The following is an 18,029-nucleotide window of genomic DNA, read 5'->3' as shown; positions in this document are numbered from 1 at the left end:
CAGTTTCTCCTCCCTTGGTTTTCACACCTCAACTGCTAGAACAGGGCCTCATCCACCCTGATTGATCTAACCTCGTTATCTCTAGCTTGCTTCTTGCTTGCTTATATATACCTGCCCCAGGTAATTTCCACCACTTGCGTCCGAAGAAGCGGGTATTCACCCACGAAAGCTCATGCTGCAAAATGTCTGTTAGTCTATAAGGTGCCACAGGATTCTTTGCTGCTTAAATAGCGAACAATGGTCGAGTGGATTTCTTTCTAGTGGGTTCCCGCAAGGATTGGATCTTGGCCCTGTGCTATTTAACATTCTTATCAATGACCTGGAAGAGAATATAAAATCATCACTGATAATGTTTGCAGTTGCCACAAAGATCGGGGATGCGGGGTAACTAATGAAATGTCAGTAGGTTCAGGTTTCAGCACTGGGAGTCTGGGAAGTTTTCCCAGCCCTGGCTAAAGGGTTATTTCCTGTTCCACAAAGATGGGAAGTTTCATTCCCTACACTTGTGCCTTGACATTAGGATCTATCTGACACTACAGCCCATATTCAGCATAGTGGCAGGATTATAATATGATTAGGACATGAGGCATTTTGTACAAGATGAGTCATTTGCGGTGTCACTGGAAAAGTTATGATTTGCTGAATATGATTATCCTACCTGTGTGCATGGATCATGTTTGTATCTGAAGTTATGGATATTGACTCTGTACCTGTCTTTCAAATGTGCTTACTCTGGGTAACAGCCACAACGAGCCTTTCAGGTACAACAATGAAGAAGCCAGACAGTGATGATGGCTCAGCAACAAAGACAATGGACTGTGGAAGAGCTTAGCCCTCCTGTGAACATTTCAGCCAGCATATGAGTCATGGCTACTATGACTCAGCAGGCCATGCTAGGGCATGTGACCAGACCACATGACAATGAACTTCATTTTGGAACCTGTATCTTTCCACAAACTGGACTGGGAACTGAGTTTAGAACAAAGGGTTCCTGCCATATGGAAAAGCTACATAAGGTGGGGTGTGACATCATCTCTTGGCCTCATTCCCCACACAAGAGAACTCCTGGAAACACCTGAGGAACAAAGACTGAACTGGGGGATGTGCTGGTCCCAGGGTAAAGGGATTTCTAGCTTGTGTATGGAAACTTGGTGGGTTGCTTGTAGCATCAGTCAGGGTGAGAAATTGCTAATTCAAATTCTATCCATCTAGTATGTTAGGCTTGGTTTGAGTTTCTGGTTATTTGCTAAGTAATCTGCTTTGATCTGTTTGCTATCACTTATCGCTGGGAAATTGGCTGTTGTCTTCTCTCTCTCTCCTTGAGTGGCTTAGGTAAAGCACTCAGGTAGCTTAGTTGGTTGCATGACGACACCTGCTGTTGTGTTGGGTGATAACAGGCCCTGGAGAGGCTGGCTAAATCTCCAGCAAAGCAGTGTGAGAAGGGCCAGCCCAGCTAGAGAGTTAGAGGGCACAGTGGTTCCCAGAAGCCCCCCAGACTGCACCCTGGGGTGACAACCCATCACACCCTAGAGTACACAAGTGTCAGCAGGTTTGTCACATCCTGTCCCCTCCCTTTCTCCACCCAAGATATTTCCTGCCTCCCACCACCTCTAGCAGCTCCCACCAGTGGTGAGCTCCAGCCGGGTCGCAGAAACCGGTTGTTAAATTTAGAAGCCTTTTTAGAACCGATTGTTCCAGGACAACCAGTTCTAAAAAAGCTTTTAAATTTAACAAAGGCTCGGGCAGCTGTCCACCCGGCCCCCGGCCCCAGCTCACCTCCCCCTCTCCTCTGAACGCTCCACCCTCCTTCTCCTCTCCCTCCCCTGCTTCCCGCAAATCAAATGTTTGTGGGAAGCCTGAAACAAGCAGCAGGCAGGTAAGCCGGGCCGGGGTGGGGGGACGGCACGTGCGGCCCAGTCCGGCTCCACCTGAGCAGCTCCCCCTGGCCCCGGCCGAGCGCCCCGGCCGGGTCCTGGCCAAGCACCCCTGGCTCGGGCTGGTCTCAGCCGGCGGCTCGATCCGGCCCAGCACGGGCCCCGCAGCACCGGTCCCGGCCGAGTGGCTCCAGCCCGGATCGGGGAGTCGGATCCTGTGGTGCCAGTTGCGGTCCTGGCCCCAGGCAGTGTGGTAAGGGGGTAGGGAACAGGGAGGGGGTGTTCAGTGGGTTGTGGGGGGTGGATAGGGGTTGGGGCGGTCCGAGGGCAGGGTACAAGGGGTTTGAATGGGGGTCCCGTGTGGCAGTCAGGAAGGAGCAGGGGTTGGATGAGGTGCTGGGGGGCAGTCAGGGGCAGAGAGAAGGGGTTGTTGGATGGGGCAGGGATTCCAGGGGGCATCAAGAATGAGAGGAGGAGTTTGATGGGGCAGCAGGGGGCAGTCAGGGGACAGGGAAGGAGGGGGATGGGTCAGGGGTCCCTGGGGGGTGTCAAGGAGCATGGGGGGTTGGATGGGGCACGACCCCTAGGGGGGCATGACCCCCTCGTGAGGTGAGGAGGAGGGAACCTGTTGTTAATATTTTGGCAGCTCATCACTGGCTCCCACCCTCCTGTATATTTACTGATTCTCTCCCTCCAAGCAGAACCCACCACCAGCTCCCTGAGAATCCCTTACCTGAGCCAGCTCCATTGCAGCCATTTTCTTCCCCCTGGGAGGAGGGGATAATCTGGAGCAAAACATGGACGTTATTCTGTAGCCTGCCAGGGCGAGAAGGGCAATGTGAGAGAATTCAGACAGGGTTTCTGTCCTTTCCACATGTCGATTCCCCCCCCAGCATTGTTCCCTGCTAATGGACATTCTAGGTTCTGCCACACTGTGAAGCACAGAGTGACCTTCTCCCAGTACAGGCCTAGCCCCCTCCCACCAGGGTGTGACCCTCTGACACATGGTGAAACCCTCCCAGCAGCAGAGTCTCTCTCTTACACTTATCAAGTTTGCGGGTGATACCAAGCTGGGAGGGGTTGCAAGGACTTTGGAGGATAGAACTGAAATTCAAAATGATCTAGACAAACTGGAGAAATGGTCTGAAGTAAATAGCATGAAATTCAATAAGGACAAATGCACAGTACACCGCTTAGGAAGGATCAATCAGTTGCACACATACAAAATGGGAAATAACTGCCTAGGAAGGAGCACTGTGGAAAGGGATCTGGGGGTCACAGTGGATGACAAGCTAAATAGGAGTCAACAATGTTGCAAAAAAGCAAGTATCATTTTGGGAAGTATTAGCAGGAGTATTGTAAGCAAGACACGAGAAGTAATTCTTCTGCTCTACTGTCCGCTGATTAGGTCTCAACTGGAGCAGTGTGTCCAGTTCTGGGGGCCACATTTCAAGAAAGATGTGGACAAATTAGAGAAAGTCCAGAGAAGAGCAACAAAAATGACTAAAGATCTAGAAAACATGACCTATGAGGGAAGATTGAAAAAAAACTGGGGAAGACTCAGAGGGGACGATCACAGTTTTCAAGTACAGAAAAGGTTGTTACAAAGATGCCAGAGAAAAATTATTCTTCTTAACCTCTGAGGATAGGACAAGAAGCAATGGACTTAAATTACAGCAAGGGCGGTTTAGGATGGAGATTAGGAAAAAAACCTTCCTAACTGTCAGGGTGGTTAAGCACTGGAATAAATTGCCCAGGGAGGTTGTGGAATCTCCATCACTGGGGATATTTAAGAGCAGGCTGGACAAACACCTGTCAGGGATGGTCTAGATAATACTGAGTCCTGCCTTGAGGGCAGAGGACTGGCCTAGATGACCTCTCAAGGTCCCTTCCAGTTCTATGATTCTAAGAACCAAAGGCCAGAGAAGAGCAGAATCAAAGGAGTCACTCTGGGGATTCTCCCTGTCACTGTCCCCAAGGCAGCTCTCTCAGGTTTACAAAGTTGTTGGATGCTCCATCCTTTATCCAGTCTCTCCTGGGAGTGCCCCTTTCATGGGCTGGGCCTAGTTTTAGCCTTTGGGAAGCGTGACCCCGGGGACTCTGAGACGGGGCCTTCTTGCGTCAGCACATTTGTTCCTTTCTGTGGCTCCCCAGTGAGTCCAAATGAGTAGATACTCCTGATTGTCCTACTTTGAGCAGGGGGTTGGACTAGATACCTCCTGAGGTTTCTTCCAACCCTGATATTCTATGATTCTATGACTGGCAGTAACCTGAACATGGCTGTGATTCGTGGGGTAAGGCAGTGGTTCTCAACTAGGGGTCCTGGGCCCCCTGGGGGCCACTAGCAGGTTTCAGGGCAGGGGCTAAGCAAGGGCAGCATTAGACTCACTGAGGCCCAGGGCAGAAAGCTCCAGTCCCAGCGCATGGGGCTGAAGTCCAGGGCCCTGAGCCCCCACCCGAGGCTGAAGCCAAAGCCTGAGCAATGTAGATTTGTGGGGCCCCTGTGGCATGGTGCCCCGTGAGAGGAAGAAAGGGCCCTGAGGACGCAGCCGGAGGGCTGAGCCCTGACACACGACTGGCTCAGAGGGTCTCTGCAATCAGGAAGGGCTCGCAGCAAGGGAAGCCTGGCAACTGATGGTTGGAGGGATGAAGAGGTTTGGGGTATGGTGGGGGAAGAAGCGTCTGGGACTGGATAACCTGGGGCTGGGCACTCGCCATAGGGGACACTTGCTCCTCCTGTGCCCTTTCCACGCCCTCTTGCGAGTCGAGAATGACCCCCCTCTCCCCACCCCCAGCGGCAGCCGTGTCTCAGGACTCTCCCCAGTTGCACGCACTAACTCTCCTCCCATTTGGGGTATAGCTCGGGGCAACAAATCCCCACCAAGATGAACCCTGCTGGCTGCTGCCTGTTCTGGTGCCACAGGGGCATCTGGTGGGTGAAAGGCAGAACTGTAGCACTTCTCAGGCAGAACGTATCTTCTTCAAGCCAAAAAAAGAAATTCTGCGCTGGACGTGAATTCTGTGCGTACGCAGCGGTGCAGAATTCCCACCTGAGTAACTCACACCTGGCAGAAACACAACCTGCTCACTCCCATCTCTTCTCCCTATGTGTCGAGTCCCAGAGCTGCTGCTGTCATTAATGCACACAGGCTTTCACTCCCGTTAGTGCTGGCAAGACCCAATCCAGTGACAGGACTGAACCCTTATTTTCCTATCACATAGGACAGTCTCAGCTGAGGGGGAGGTGAGATGGGGAGGGGGTACAGAGGGGAAAGTTGTTGTACCCATGTTGGTCCCAGGATAGCAAAGAGGTATTTTTAATTGGTTCTAAAACAATTACCTCCCCCACCTTGTCTCTCCAAGAGATCTGAAAGTGGCAGGAGGAGACAAACAGGAAGACAGAGCTCAGGACTCTAAACCAAACATTTCAAACCCCTGGAAGAAACTACATTTCCCTTCCGCCCCTGCGTATGTTTGTATCCTCTATGAGGGACCACCCCATTCCCCTCACAGCAGCAACGGGAGACTGCAGCCAGCCCCAGATGGTCTTTCCCAATCCTGGGATGTTTGTTGTGACAAAGATTGTGTGTGGTGGGTGCACGGGCTGGGGATACCCGGACTGATCTGCAGAAAGTCAGGGCAACTCTAGCACAGCTTGGGGGCTGTGGGCAGGGGGAGCCGTTCTGGAGCTGGGCCTCTGTCCTCTCTAGCTCCCATGGCAGATGGCTCTGGCAGCATCAAGTGGGTCCATCACTGCAGGGGAAGGTGGGGTAGTGTCTGAGGTCAGGGTGAGAATTGGAGGGGGGTCTATGCCCAAGAATGGGGGATGGAATTCACCTCCCCACCCCTCTGCAGAGCTCAGCAACTAGGGCTTTATCCAGTGAAGTGAAATTCACTCTGTGCAGTGATGAGCTGCCAAAATCATAACAACCGGTTCCCTCCTCACCCCAGGAGGGATCATGCCCCCCCCAGGAAGCCCTGCCCCATCCACCCCCCTTCCCTGTACCCTGACAGCCCCTGGAACCCTTGCCCCTGACTGCCTCCCACCGCCCCCATCCAACCCCTGATCCTTTCTGACTGCCCTCCCGGGACCCTTGCCCCTATTCAATCCCCCTCTTCCCTTCCCTCTGACCCCCACAACTCCTATCCACTCCTCCCCACCCCTATCCACTCCCCTGCCCTCTCTCCAACACCCCCTCCCTGCCCCCTTACCGCGCTGCCTGGACGTGGCTGGCGGTGCTACAGTCCGGCCATGGCTGGAGCCGGGAGCCTGGGGACGCGGGGCCGGGGCAGGAGTCGTGCAGCCGGAGCCGGAGGATACGGTGGGAGCCGGGTGGCTGGCCGGCCGGAGCCGGGGAGGGCTGCCGCCAGAGCCACGCAGCCGGGGCCGCCGCCGTGCCCGGACCCTGGCATCTGGGTAGGTGAGGTTGCGGCCGCCGCCAGGCACGGAGCTGGGCTGCGGCAGGGCCGGGGAGGGGCGCGGCCAGAGCCGGGCAGCCGGGGACGCGGTGCCAGGGAGGGCCGTGGCCGGAGCCGGGCGGCCGGGAGGGCCGCGGGGCTGGGCAGGGCCGCGGCCAGAGCCGGGCAGGGACACGGCTGGAGACCAGCCGGGGCGCATGGCCCTCCTCGTTCCCTCTACCCCTACCTCAGCTCCATCTTCCTGTTCCTGAGCGGGAAGCCTGCTTGCTTCTCAGCCCCCCCCCAGGCTTCCCACGCGAACGGCTGATTCGCGGGAAGCAGGGTGGGGAGGAGAAGCAGGGCGGAGCATTCATGGCAGCAGGTGGAGGCAGAGCTGAGGTGAGCTGGGGCCACAGCAGGGAGCGGTTGTTAAATTTAAATGCCCTTTTAGAACAAGTTGTCCCAGGCGGGACAACCGGTTCTAACAGAGCGTCTAAATTTAACAACCGGTTCCCGCGAACCGGTGCGAACCGGCTGCAACTCATCACTGACTCTGGGTGACTTTGAGTCAGCCACTGAAAGATGCTTGTGCCTTCGGTTCCACACTGGCCACAGGAGTCGACTAGTTCTCTCTCCCCAGACTGCCGGGGGCAGCCAGGGATAATTAGTGGGTTATGGGAATTAGAAGATGAAAATTCACTAAGAACAATGATACTTGTGTGTTTATTATTAAATCCCCAGACACCCACCAATCCCCGTCCTCCTTCCGGGGCTATAAATATCTAAGGGACTCAGCTACGGATCGTGCAGTCAGTTCCTGCCCTTCCCCACTTTCTAAAGCAGCACTTTTAAGAACAGGGCAGGGAAACATGTAAATACTTTGAACCAAATTCCAGAAGCTGCTGAGCATGGAGAAGTTAAAATGAAACCTAGGTTCCGTCTCTCCAAGGACCTGGCCCCTAGTGCAAAATACGACACTCCCCAGGAATCTGAAATGGAAACTTCATAACTGATAATGTTACTAATCTGTTCACTTCTGGGAATTACCACTAAGAGAAACAACCCAGTGACGGTGATATCCTGAGGAAAAGATTTCATGTGTCTTTAGATCATACCGATTTGTAATCTGGAACGATATCCACTAAAATGCCTAATTTGTAGCCCTACGGCAATTGCCTGGTCTCCCTACAGGGCAGAATTAAGGTTGGTGCCTTAGTTGTGAATTTCCATCCCCTAGCATATTGCAATTGCTGTTAAGTGGGTTTGACAAAATTCATTGGGTCTATTTCTTTCTTTTAATTTCAAGAGATAGAGATTTATTTTTAAGCCCTTTTTTCAATGTTTACAATTTCAATGTTCAGAGCTGTGGAAGTTATGGGGGTCGTCAGACAACAATTATTTAATAACAGTAACTGTTGAGAGTCCAAAAGCCAAATCACAGAACTGTTCAAAGAGAAATTGTCAATGTCACACCCAAAATATACAGTGTAAATATCCTTAAATCAAACTCCACTTTCTCCAGAAGCATTTCTGTATATTACCTATATCAATATTTTTTCATCTGTGTGTGTGTACAGTGAAATTAACATTTACTGCAATTTATTAATAAAAATCCAATCCTTTCAAGCGTAATTTTAAGTAATTGCCTCGGCCCGGTGTTCAGGGGTCAGGTTGAGTATCCGGCTCAACCCCGGGCTGAGCCTTGCCTCGGCCCGGTGTTCAGGGGTCAGGTTGAGTATCCGGCTCAACCCCGGGCTGAGCCTTGCCTCGGCCCGGTGTTCAGGGGTCAGGTTGAGTATCCGGCTCAACCCCGGGCTGAGCCTTGCCTCGGCCCGGTGTTCAGGGGTCACGGTGTGCCGGCAGCCCCTCGGACCACGCTCTTTGGGTCCGGAGAAAACTGATCGCCTATTAGAGCTGGGCGTTCGGCGTCCCGGAGCCACTAGGTTGGGAGGGACCAGGGGTAGTTTCCGCCCTGGCGAGCTGTGCCAGGAAACGTGCCTGTGTGTGTGAGGCCGTGCGGCCTGTGTGTGTGTATAAGGCCGAGCAGCCGGAGTGTTGTTGGTTGTGGAAAGCAAGCTCCACAACCCGCTTGAAGAGAGATTGAAAAGCTTCCCTGACTGGCAGGCTTTGGTAAGTGGCTAACCAGTCAGGGTGCTTGTGTTGTTCCCTATCCTGTGTCCCTTACCCCTCCATATCCCCATGGCCCTGTGACCGCTCTTTGAGCACTGCCTTGTAAGAGGCCGCAGAGTCCCTTTTTGTTCCCCCCGGAGCCATAAGCTCCCTTCCCTTCCTCGGAGAGGAGGGAAGCCCCAGGAAACCGTACCGTCAGCTCAAAAGCTACTGCAGCACCGTTGGCTTGCAGGCTGGTGCCCAGGGCTGGAGAGAGACGTACGGGGACCACGGGTTGTTCTGTCAGCCCGCCCCCCCTTGTCCGCTTTCCTGTAGGTTCGCCAGAGGGAAAATGCCTGGGAACCTGCTCCCTTGTGTTCCTGCCATGAAAAAAGGGCAGGCCGAGTTGGGCCATTAGTGTAGAACTGTGGTAACCCCCGAGTTAGCATCCTGGTGTGATTGGCTTGAGTGAAGTGTGCTGTGGTGAGCATGGGGGCCAAAGGATCGAAAGTCCTGCCGGTCCCACCCCAAGGCACGCCTGCTGCTTATATGTACGTACATTATAGGTCGTCGACGTGTAAATATTTAGAAAAATGGAATTGGTATACCAGAAATGATCCAAAACTGCAATTTCCCCTGAAGGGAAGTTTTGACCTTGACGGGATTGTACACCTCAGGGGTGCACTCCTTGTCAACGCCATGCCTGTATTGTGAAGGTTGTTTTGTGTCGGTTATAGGTTTGGGGTTAGAACCCCGAGGTAGAAGTCGCTATGAACCCTGGGGAAGTGAGTAACCCCGGAGTGGTCCTAGAGAATAAGGTTGGCCAAGGCTCCCGTCAGCAATAGGCAGACAGTGGAGGGGCCGTAAAACTAGCTGTCAGTAATTGAAGCTAACAGCCCGTAGATGTGCCAGTGAATGCTGAAATAATTGAGCGTTACACCCTGACTGCTGGTGAGAGAGGCAAAGGGGTGTGATGTGTTTTGTTGTATGTTTTGTCCACTGTGCTAGCATGTCTGTTAAGTGTTTTATAGTTAGCCCTTTGGGGATGCCTGTCAGCTAGGTTGTAATTGTCTGCCCGGTATCCGTAATGGGGGCAAAAGGGGAATCTAGGTAGATTCCCATGCCAGAGAAGGGCACTCCTGCCACATATATATACTCATATTATGGTCCTAGAAAGTAGGCAGGGAGCTGTTGCCCGGCCTCCACTGGCCCCGAGGGGAAGAAATATCAAAAGATTTGCTTTGTGAATTAAATTGTGCAATCTGTTGTACCCCAAATGGTGTGTATCTGGATGTGTCTGATCCCGCTCACAATGAGGTCCTGGCAGGTTTTCAGAAGGACACTCTGAAGGAGTAGACTGACCCCAGCCCTTCCTCGTTGCAACAGGAACAGCTGGTTAAAGTCTCTCCCTCCCTGTGGGCATTGTGAGCCGATCATGCCAACCGGGTTGGGCACATTGGGGCTGCCCAACTGGCTGAAATTTGTCTAAACCCAGCAGGACCACTTCCCAAAGTGTAGTAAACCCTCTCTCAAACTAGACCGAGAGAGGAATTTTACTGTGCTGTTCATGCTGTTGTTTTCAGTGCTGAGGGGTTGTCACCGGCTCAGAGAAGGATTGTATTAAGTCTAGACATATAAAAATGTTATTAATAAATAATATGCATCAAAATGTGATGTGTGTATGTAAATAGATAGATGGGGGGTTAAGTCAAAAGCCCGCCCTCCTTGCTAAATTGGTAGTGAAACAATGCCTGTGCCCATGAAAAGAAAAAATGTAGCAAGAAAAAGGATCGGGCCCATACAAGCAGGCAACCGCAGTTTGAGGAAGTTAAAAGAAGGAAAGTTAAAAATTAACTCTGTAGTTATTGGAGGAAATTAAGCAATAAGACTGTCTGTGAATAATCCAGGCAAGAGGTTATATAAGTAAAAATCATTTGACTATAAAGGATAGTCAATTTTGTTAAAAACACATATGGTGGGTACAATCTTTGTTTTATAATAAATTGGTGTTGTTTTGGGGTTGTAAAAACAAACAAAAAGAAACTAGTGTTAATTTTGGTATTTAATATTTGATCCTTAAGGTAATTTAATGTGTTATAAAATTTTGGTAAGAGATTTTGAATCTGGTTTGGTAACAAATAGCAAATAGAAGCTGTAGTAAGAACCCCACACTAAGCCTTAAGGTGGCTCTATGCAATCAACGGTTATGTTGTCAAAGAAAAGCCAAAATGGCTTGTGTTTTCCATTTAAAAATCAACATGTATTTAAGAACAGAAGTTAAAAGGTAGAAACCATTAAAACCTGACCTGTCTATAGAACAAATACAGGAAATATGGGGAGTAATTTAAGTAATTCCTCAGTTTTGCCTGCAATCAGTAAGGAAAATTATTTAGATTAATTTTGTTTGAATGTTGTAATTGTAAGTATGTGTTAGTTTTAGTAAAGTATTCTCTTGTGAAAAGACAAATGCCAAAACTGCTGTAAAACTGTGAGTAGCAACAGTGATTATGAACTTAATGTACTGAAAAAATTATAACAAGTTGTGCAACTTCATAGATCTAGTATGGTTAAATGCCTTTTGAAGGCCACTCCCAATTGAAAGGCCAGATTAAGCTTTTATAAAATTTATACCAGGGCACCCAATGCAACTATCAACAGTGCCCTGCTGGCTTTGGCTCAGATGGACATTCATTTAATAAATAACACAATGCTTAATTATTGCAAGAGACTAATGAAATGTGTTAGGTCTTTTTATATATAATAGCTCTGCTGCTTGCTGGAACCAGAAGGCTGAATCTACATGGAAGTCCACCAGTGAGAAACTACTCTGGCCTCATTCTGAAAGACCCTTATCAAATCCTGTTAATTACCAACACTGCTGTGAAGTGCCGAGAACTGACTACCTGCCCATGTTTCTCACTGTAATGACTCTCCAACTGATGAGCGGTCTATCTTTCCTTCTGGCGTTGTTGCTCCTTCTAGACAACAGGAGTAAAGGACAGGGTAAAGATGTGGCAACTTTTCCTTTGTCTGCTGACAAACCCACTGAGCCTTTGAATCTTACTAAGAACACAACCTTTCCACCTGAGGACATAATAAAGCCTCCAAGCAAGCAAGGTGATAGTGCTAGCAACCTCTCCCTTGCTGCCTCACTGCCGGACAGCTAAGTGAATTAAGACTACGAAATCTCGAAGAATAGCTTGCGGAAGCTAGCCAAAACTACCTGAAAATGAAACTTGTAGTGTTCCTCAAACTCTCCTCCTTAATGAACTTAGGGTGGGATGGGGCTGATGGAGCAGCTGGATGGTCGCTCGGTAGCGCCCAAGGCTTTGTTGCCTTGCTTTGCTCGTGTGACCCATGGTTTGGCCCACGTGAGCAAAGGAGGGATGATTGCACTGGTGTCACAACACTAGTAGTACACAATAGTGGTAAGCCAGTCCGGACTAACCGGCAGCTCACCCCACTCTGTGGGGCCTGTCTGTGAATATCTGGATTGACTTTATCAACATGCCAAACGGTTGCTCATATGAATATGTGTCTGTATAGTCTCTGGATAAATTGGAGCCTTGCCTTGTGCAGAGGCTGCCTCCATCACAGTAGCAAAGAAATTGTTTAGGGATTTTTATTCATGATTCGATCTCCCTGTTTCTATAAACAGTAACCGAGGTATCCACTTTATGGGTCAGGACATGCAGCAAGTCTGCAAGACTCTCCACATTGAGCAGCATTTACATTGTGCTCATCACCCTCAGTATGTAGGGACAGTGGAACGGGAAAAGGGGAACTTGCAAACAAACTAGCCAAACTGTGTAAGGAAACAATCTTTGACATAGATGCATTCTATGACAAGGTAGATAAAATGCTAGTTTCTGGAATCTGCCACGATACTCATGGAAAAGTCTGTTTTCCTGCCTAGAGGCCATCCCTGTAGCAGATAACATCACCTGTACCTTATTACAGTATTCTCCCTCTCGTACTACAAACCCAGAGGCATCGCAGGAAGTTGTCCACGTATATAACCAATAGCTGTGGTATAGCCCCTATAGAAAAGAGACCCAGAGGGATTCAAATAAATTATACTTAATGCCACGTTAGGAACTATCAGGTTTACTTTACCATTAACTCCCTTTCAAATTGCCGCTATTTGTCCAAGTATTTGTGAAACCCAACAGCCTGAAGGTAAATTGGGCCAACTGGAAAAGTATACCCAGTATTATTTCTGGGGCGCAGTTAACTCAGGTGTAGGCAGGAATGGGTGGATTGCACGTTATTTCAGCCCTTAGTTCTATGACCCAGAAGGTATTAAGAGAGGTGGTATTAAATATCACTGATGCTGGGAAGGCATTGCAGTGGGATCTGGCATGTTTGGGATTTCCTGAGTGACCAGCTACTGGCCATTCAGAGTGATCTTAAGCACCAGGCTTGGCCCACGGCCCTTACAGACATCTCAGGAGTACCATCTGACCTGTGGTCATGAAGGCATAATTGGAAATTCTCTGGGTAATTCGTGTGCATTCACAGTACTCCTTCCAAGCATATGGACCAGTTAAAGAAAGTGTGAGCTTCCACATACCGAATCCTGCCAGGCCCGTGGGAAGCATGCATATGAGATTGGGTAATTCGCCAAGACATTTGGGAAATCAAGCCACCTGATATGCCTAGCCCATTACATTATCAAAACCCTCTAGCCCTCCATACCTCTAGGTACATATAGTGGGGACTATCAAAAGGAGGGTTGTCCATGCATATTTGTTTTTTGTTATTGTTGTTGTAAAGCTTGTTGTCCCTGCCCTATATTTGCTTTGTTTATGCCACTTTATTAAGTGGCCCTTGTTCCCTTGAGGAAATAAATCCCTGTCTGCCTGAAACCCTGGAAGCACCCTATAAAATGAGCCTACAAGTTTTGAGGTCCAGGCCTTAATTAATATTCACATTGAGGAAGTTGATGCCATTGATTTGGCATCAAAAGGAGGGAATTGTTAGGGATTTTAAGGGGTCCCACTTGCCCCAGACTGTGTCCCGCTTGCCCCATGTTGAATTAGCTGAGCATAATTAACATTAGGCCATTATAGGTCAGCTTGATATTAAGACATAGGATAGCTGGTATGGCATAATCGAAAGGCCAACAGGAGAAAGGGGAACCAACGCCTACTGATAATTGTGAAACATGGCCTAGTACAACAGCATATTAGCAATGGAAAATTAATAAAGAGTCTTGTACAATGTAGCCGCACGTAGGTGGGCGCACATGTAGTTGGGAGGGGGCTTGCTGTGCAACTCTATTGGAAGTAGTTGTATTGGGCAATTTGGTAAACAATAAGGCGTTATTAACAATTAAGATCCAGACCCCCACCCATAGGGTCAGAAGCAAACTGCATCCTAACCCCTGCCTTTCAGGCCCAGGTCTGTTAGCAAAACCCAATTGCTATATAGAACAACGGTTAACTTCTGCAATTCTTGTCTGTCTATATCCGGGGCATGCGGGGGGGGGTGATGAAGAAACCAGAGAAAGGGGAACTGAGGGAAGCTCAGCTAGAATGCTGAGCCTTATCCAATGCAACCGCAAAGGAGGGGTCTTACAGGCAGGCAGACTACCAATGAAAACTGCCCAGAAACAATAAAAGGAAACACCATGTATGAAAAAAACTGAAGTAGCTTGCAAATGTCACAACTGATACTCCCAAATAAGGGTATTTTAAGTAAATGCTAATTTGCGGTTTTAAACTTTATAAGCTCGGTAAAATTTGTAACAGGCAGAGGGGAGTTTTAACCCTCTCCCTGCATGCATGCTTGTACTATAATAAAAGTGCCTCAGTGTGTCTGACCCAAAATCAAAGGCGTGGTCAATTTTTCCACGACATAATGAAGTACTTGAAGTCTTTCACTTCCTAGACTGGAATGTTTCACTTCAGGATAATTACACCCTCCTTGTGATGTATTTTACTCTCAGTACCGTAACCCCCTCATAATGTAGCTCCTGTCTAGGAGCTCTGCTGAAGCCAGTGGCATTATGACCAGGTGAAACTGACATGAGCAGAGACATGGGGGAGGGTGGAGGATGAGGTAACATGGAGGCTACCGGAGTTGAACGTGGCCGTAAGAGCAAACGCTCTCTCAGCCTCTCCTCTCTCCCACCTCCCAGAGTCAGTAATTCTGAATCGTTCCCTGAAATCTAAATAGCCCCAGTATGAGACACAGTGATTAACGCAGGTACCTTAGGGGCTGCAGCGCCAACCCCCTGCCTGGATGAGGAGGGTGAAGAATTGCAGTAGAAATGGGTTAGGTTGGGACACGGCACAGCTGATGTGGGACTGGGAGCTGAGTTGACCAAGAGGCCAGAACTCATGGGGGAGTTGGGAGAACAAGTCAACAGGACGGGGTAGAGGCACTTCAGTGTATTTTCCCCATTAACCATTCTGCCATGTATTTAATTTAGAAACTTTTCATTCACATCTAAACACCTTGGAGCTAAGTTGGGTTGATACATTTCCACTTACAGTGGTACAGTTGTAATTAGGTGCTTAATCAGGTGCTCATGCAGCACAAAGCAGTCAATAATGGGTGTGCTTTCATTCATTAACTTGACTGTGTGCTGTGCATCACTTTGAAAAAAAGATGCTGTGAGGGAGTGTCAAAATTGTAGGCATTAAGAAATGGTAAGTAGGTGTCAGTTCATTTCTCATGCGTTTCTCTCCTAATTTTAATGTCAGTTTTGAATCAGCATTAATACCATGTTGTTTTAACAGCAGTAGGGTCCATTTGTATAATTGTTTGCAAGATTTCATTGGATATTGTGACCCAGCCGTCTTCACCTTTTATTTTCAGATTCCTAAATACCCCCCAGCGCACCTCTCCTGACAGACTGCAGGCCCTGGCCGGTGACATGCTCCTTAGAGAGCAAACACCCAACGAGCCCTTTCGCCCTCAAATGCGCATTTGGCTCTTTGACGTTGCTTTATCCGCCCCACCAGAAAACGCTGTAGGGAACCCAGTCATTACAGCCGACCGTCACTAGGTACCGTTCTACCAGCTCTGGGCCAACATTCAAATGGTTCTGTTTGTTTATCTTTCATTCAGCTTTGCAATTCTTAGATCCCATTTAAAAACTGGAAGTGAAATAACCGAAGCAAGTTACGAAGAGAGCGGCCTCGGGCATAGGTGGGGGTAAAACAATAAATGGAAAGAACTGACTATGCAAAAAGGAACATCGCAAACTATCAGAGCCCTGACCCCCGCCCAACTGAACCCACCCCAGCCAGGCATATCAAGCTGGGTCCCTGAAAAATCGCCCAGCCCGTCTGGCAGTGAACGCTGCGTGTTCCAGGCAAAGCTACGGTGTGTGCGTCTGCTCTGCTGACATGCTGCTTTGGTACGGAACGAGCCACGGCCACAGGGAGCAGAGACATGGACTCCTACAAAACACAATCCCACATACACCTCCAATGCCACATCCTCCTGCCTCCCCACTGTCTGCCATCCCCTCCCTCACCTCCACATGGCCATTCTCAGCCTACTGCTAACAGTTCCTCCCAGCCTTCAGCGCTATAAATAAATAAAACATGGTATTACAAAAGGTAGATTGTGCCAGAGAAACCTGATCTGGACGTCAGTGAGGCTTTTGATACAGTTCCACATGGGAAACTATTTGTTAAATTGGAGACGATGGGGATTAATATGAGAACCGAAAGGTCAATAAAGAATTGGTTAAAGGGGAGTCTACAAGGGAGTCATATTGAACGGTGAGTTATCAGGCTGGAGGGAGTTACTAGTGCAGTTCCTCAGATCAGTCTTGGGACCAATCTTATTCAACCCTTTTATTAATGATCTTGGCACAAGAAGTGGGAGTGGGACACAGAGCCGGGAGGGATTGCCAATATGGAGGAGGACAGGAAAATCATACAAGAAAATCTGCATGTCCTTGAAAGCTGGAGTAATAGAAATGGGATGAAAATTAATAGTGCACAAATTCTAGTTGTTAGTCCCCAAGTGCATAATTTTGCTATACGCTGGGGATTTATCAACTGGAACTGACAGAGGAGGAGAAAGACCTGGCTGTATTGGTTGATCACAGGATAATTATGAGCTGTCAACGTGATGCGGCCATGAAATAGGTTAATGCAGTCCTAGGATACATCAGGTGAGGTATTTCCAGCAGACACATGAAAGGGTTAGTACTGTTATACAAGGCACTGATGAGATCTCATCTGAAATACACCTCTACCTTCTGGCCTTAAAGTCTGTGAGTCTATCAACTGTGCCTTGCGTTGCACAGACACTGATGGAGATCAGGGCCCCATCGTGCAGCACATGGCAGAGACCCTGACTGAGATCAGCACCCCCATTGTGCTGGGCTCTGCACAGACAGAGAGGGACAGTCCTTGCCCCAAAGAGATCACAATCCAAGTAGACAATGGGTAGGAGGAAAACAGAGAGGGGCTGTGACTTCCCCCAGGTCACCAAGCAGGTCAGGGACAGAGTCAGGAACAGACCCCGGTAACGCCAGAGCCCCGTCACCCGCAGCTTGGAAAGGTCCCCAGACCCCATTGTATTAGGCTGCAAGAACAGGTGGTTTGTCCATGGATGCACAGCTCAGCGGCAGTCCCTGCGTACAGCTCGGGGGTGTCCCCTGGGTCAGGAGAAGTCAGTGTCCAGTCCTGTGGGGCTGTGCTCCTGGCTCATACCTTCATCACTCACTGCTGCCCCTCCCTGACCAGCTGCACTGTTCAGCCAGCCCCAGGCCTCAGGGAGGTCACTGCCCCCCCTCCCCTATAAGCCTTCAAACAGGGACATGGTGCACCAGTGCCAATCAGAGTGCACTAGTGTAAATTCTGTCTACACTAAGAGTTTGCACCAGTGCCTAAAACACCAGGATGGCAGAGACCTTCAGAAACAGCAGTACGGTGGCACTAGAACCTATTTCTAGCTCGGTCACGGACAGCCTGGGTGACCTTGGCCACGTCAATGTTTCTCCTCCCAACTTCAGTCTCTTTACCCAGCTGCCCACTCACTGGGGTCTCCTCTCTCTCCAGAGCTGCTCACCACTACAGTCTGTGTGGGTGTCCCCAGAGCTAAGGCAGGTCAGCTCTGGAATAGTCTTACAAGGGGGCTAGGGAGTCTCTTTCCCTGGAAGTTTTTAAGAACAAGTAGGACAAAGCTCTGTCAGAGATAATCTACAGATACTTGGTCCTGCCTCGGCAGAGAGAGCTGGACTTGATGACATCTTGAGGTCCTATCTAGCCCTACATGTCTAGGATGCTATGCAATATATACATATAAAACAACATACAGAGAAAAACCACACGACAACATGATGTCAGGCCATTCAAAAAACAACAACAAAACAAAAACCTACATTGCACAGCATAAAATGACACAATACTAAGGAGAAGAAAGCAACACAATGCAAACTAACACACCTTAGGACAAAAGTACACAATGCAAAAGAGCTCAACTCAAATCAACACAACACAGACACCAAACAAGCTGAGGCAAAACAATGCACCATAAAACTATGCAACACAACATGGGGCAATCACAGTTCCAAATGGCACCATGCAAAACAGCTCAGCGTAGAACAGGACACAGCACAAAAGAGAATTATTTCAATGTACGCCTGGAAGGGATCTTGAGAGGTCGTCTACTCCAGCC

At 49.2% G+C, this 18,029-nt stretch overlaps 1 protein-coding gene across 1 annotated transcript in view; it reads left to right on the top strand.

The window, feature by feature from the left end:
* The window catches only part of LOC120381455 (zinc finger protein 271-like), a gene marked incomplete at both ends in the record, with an annotated part of 75,324 nt that overhangs the window by 50,958 nt on the left and 6,337 nt on the right, over nucleotides 1-18,029 (top strand). Inside the window, one exon of the mRNA XM_039499658.1 lies at nucleotides 4,071-4,076. Coding sequence (XP_039355592.1) covers nucleotides 4,071-4,076 — 6 coding nt within the window. The remainder of the gene's footprint in view (nucleotides 1-4,070; nucleotides 4,077-18,029) is intronic.

This window comes from Mauremys reevesii, linkage group 14 (genome assembly GCF_016161935.1).
Source record: "Mauremys reevesii isolate NIE-2019 linkage group 14, ASM1616193v1, whole genome shotgun sequence".
NCBI classification, from domain to species: Eukaryota; Metazoa; Chordata; order Testudines; family Geoemydidae; genus Mauremys; species Mauremys reevesii.
The sequence above is the reverse complement of the archived record's forward strand: the minus strand, read 5'-3'. Positions and strand labels throughout refer to the sequence as shown.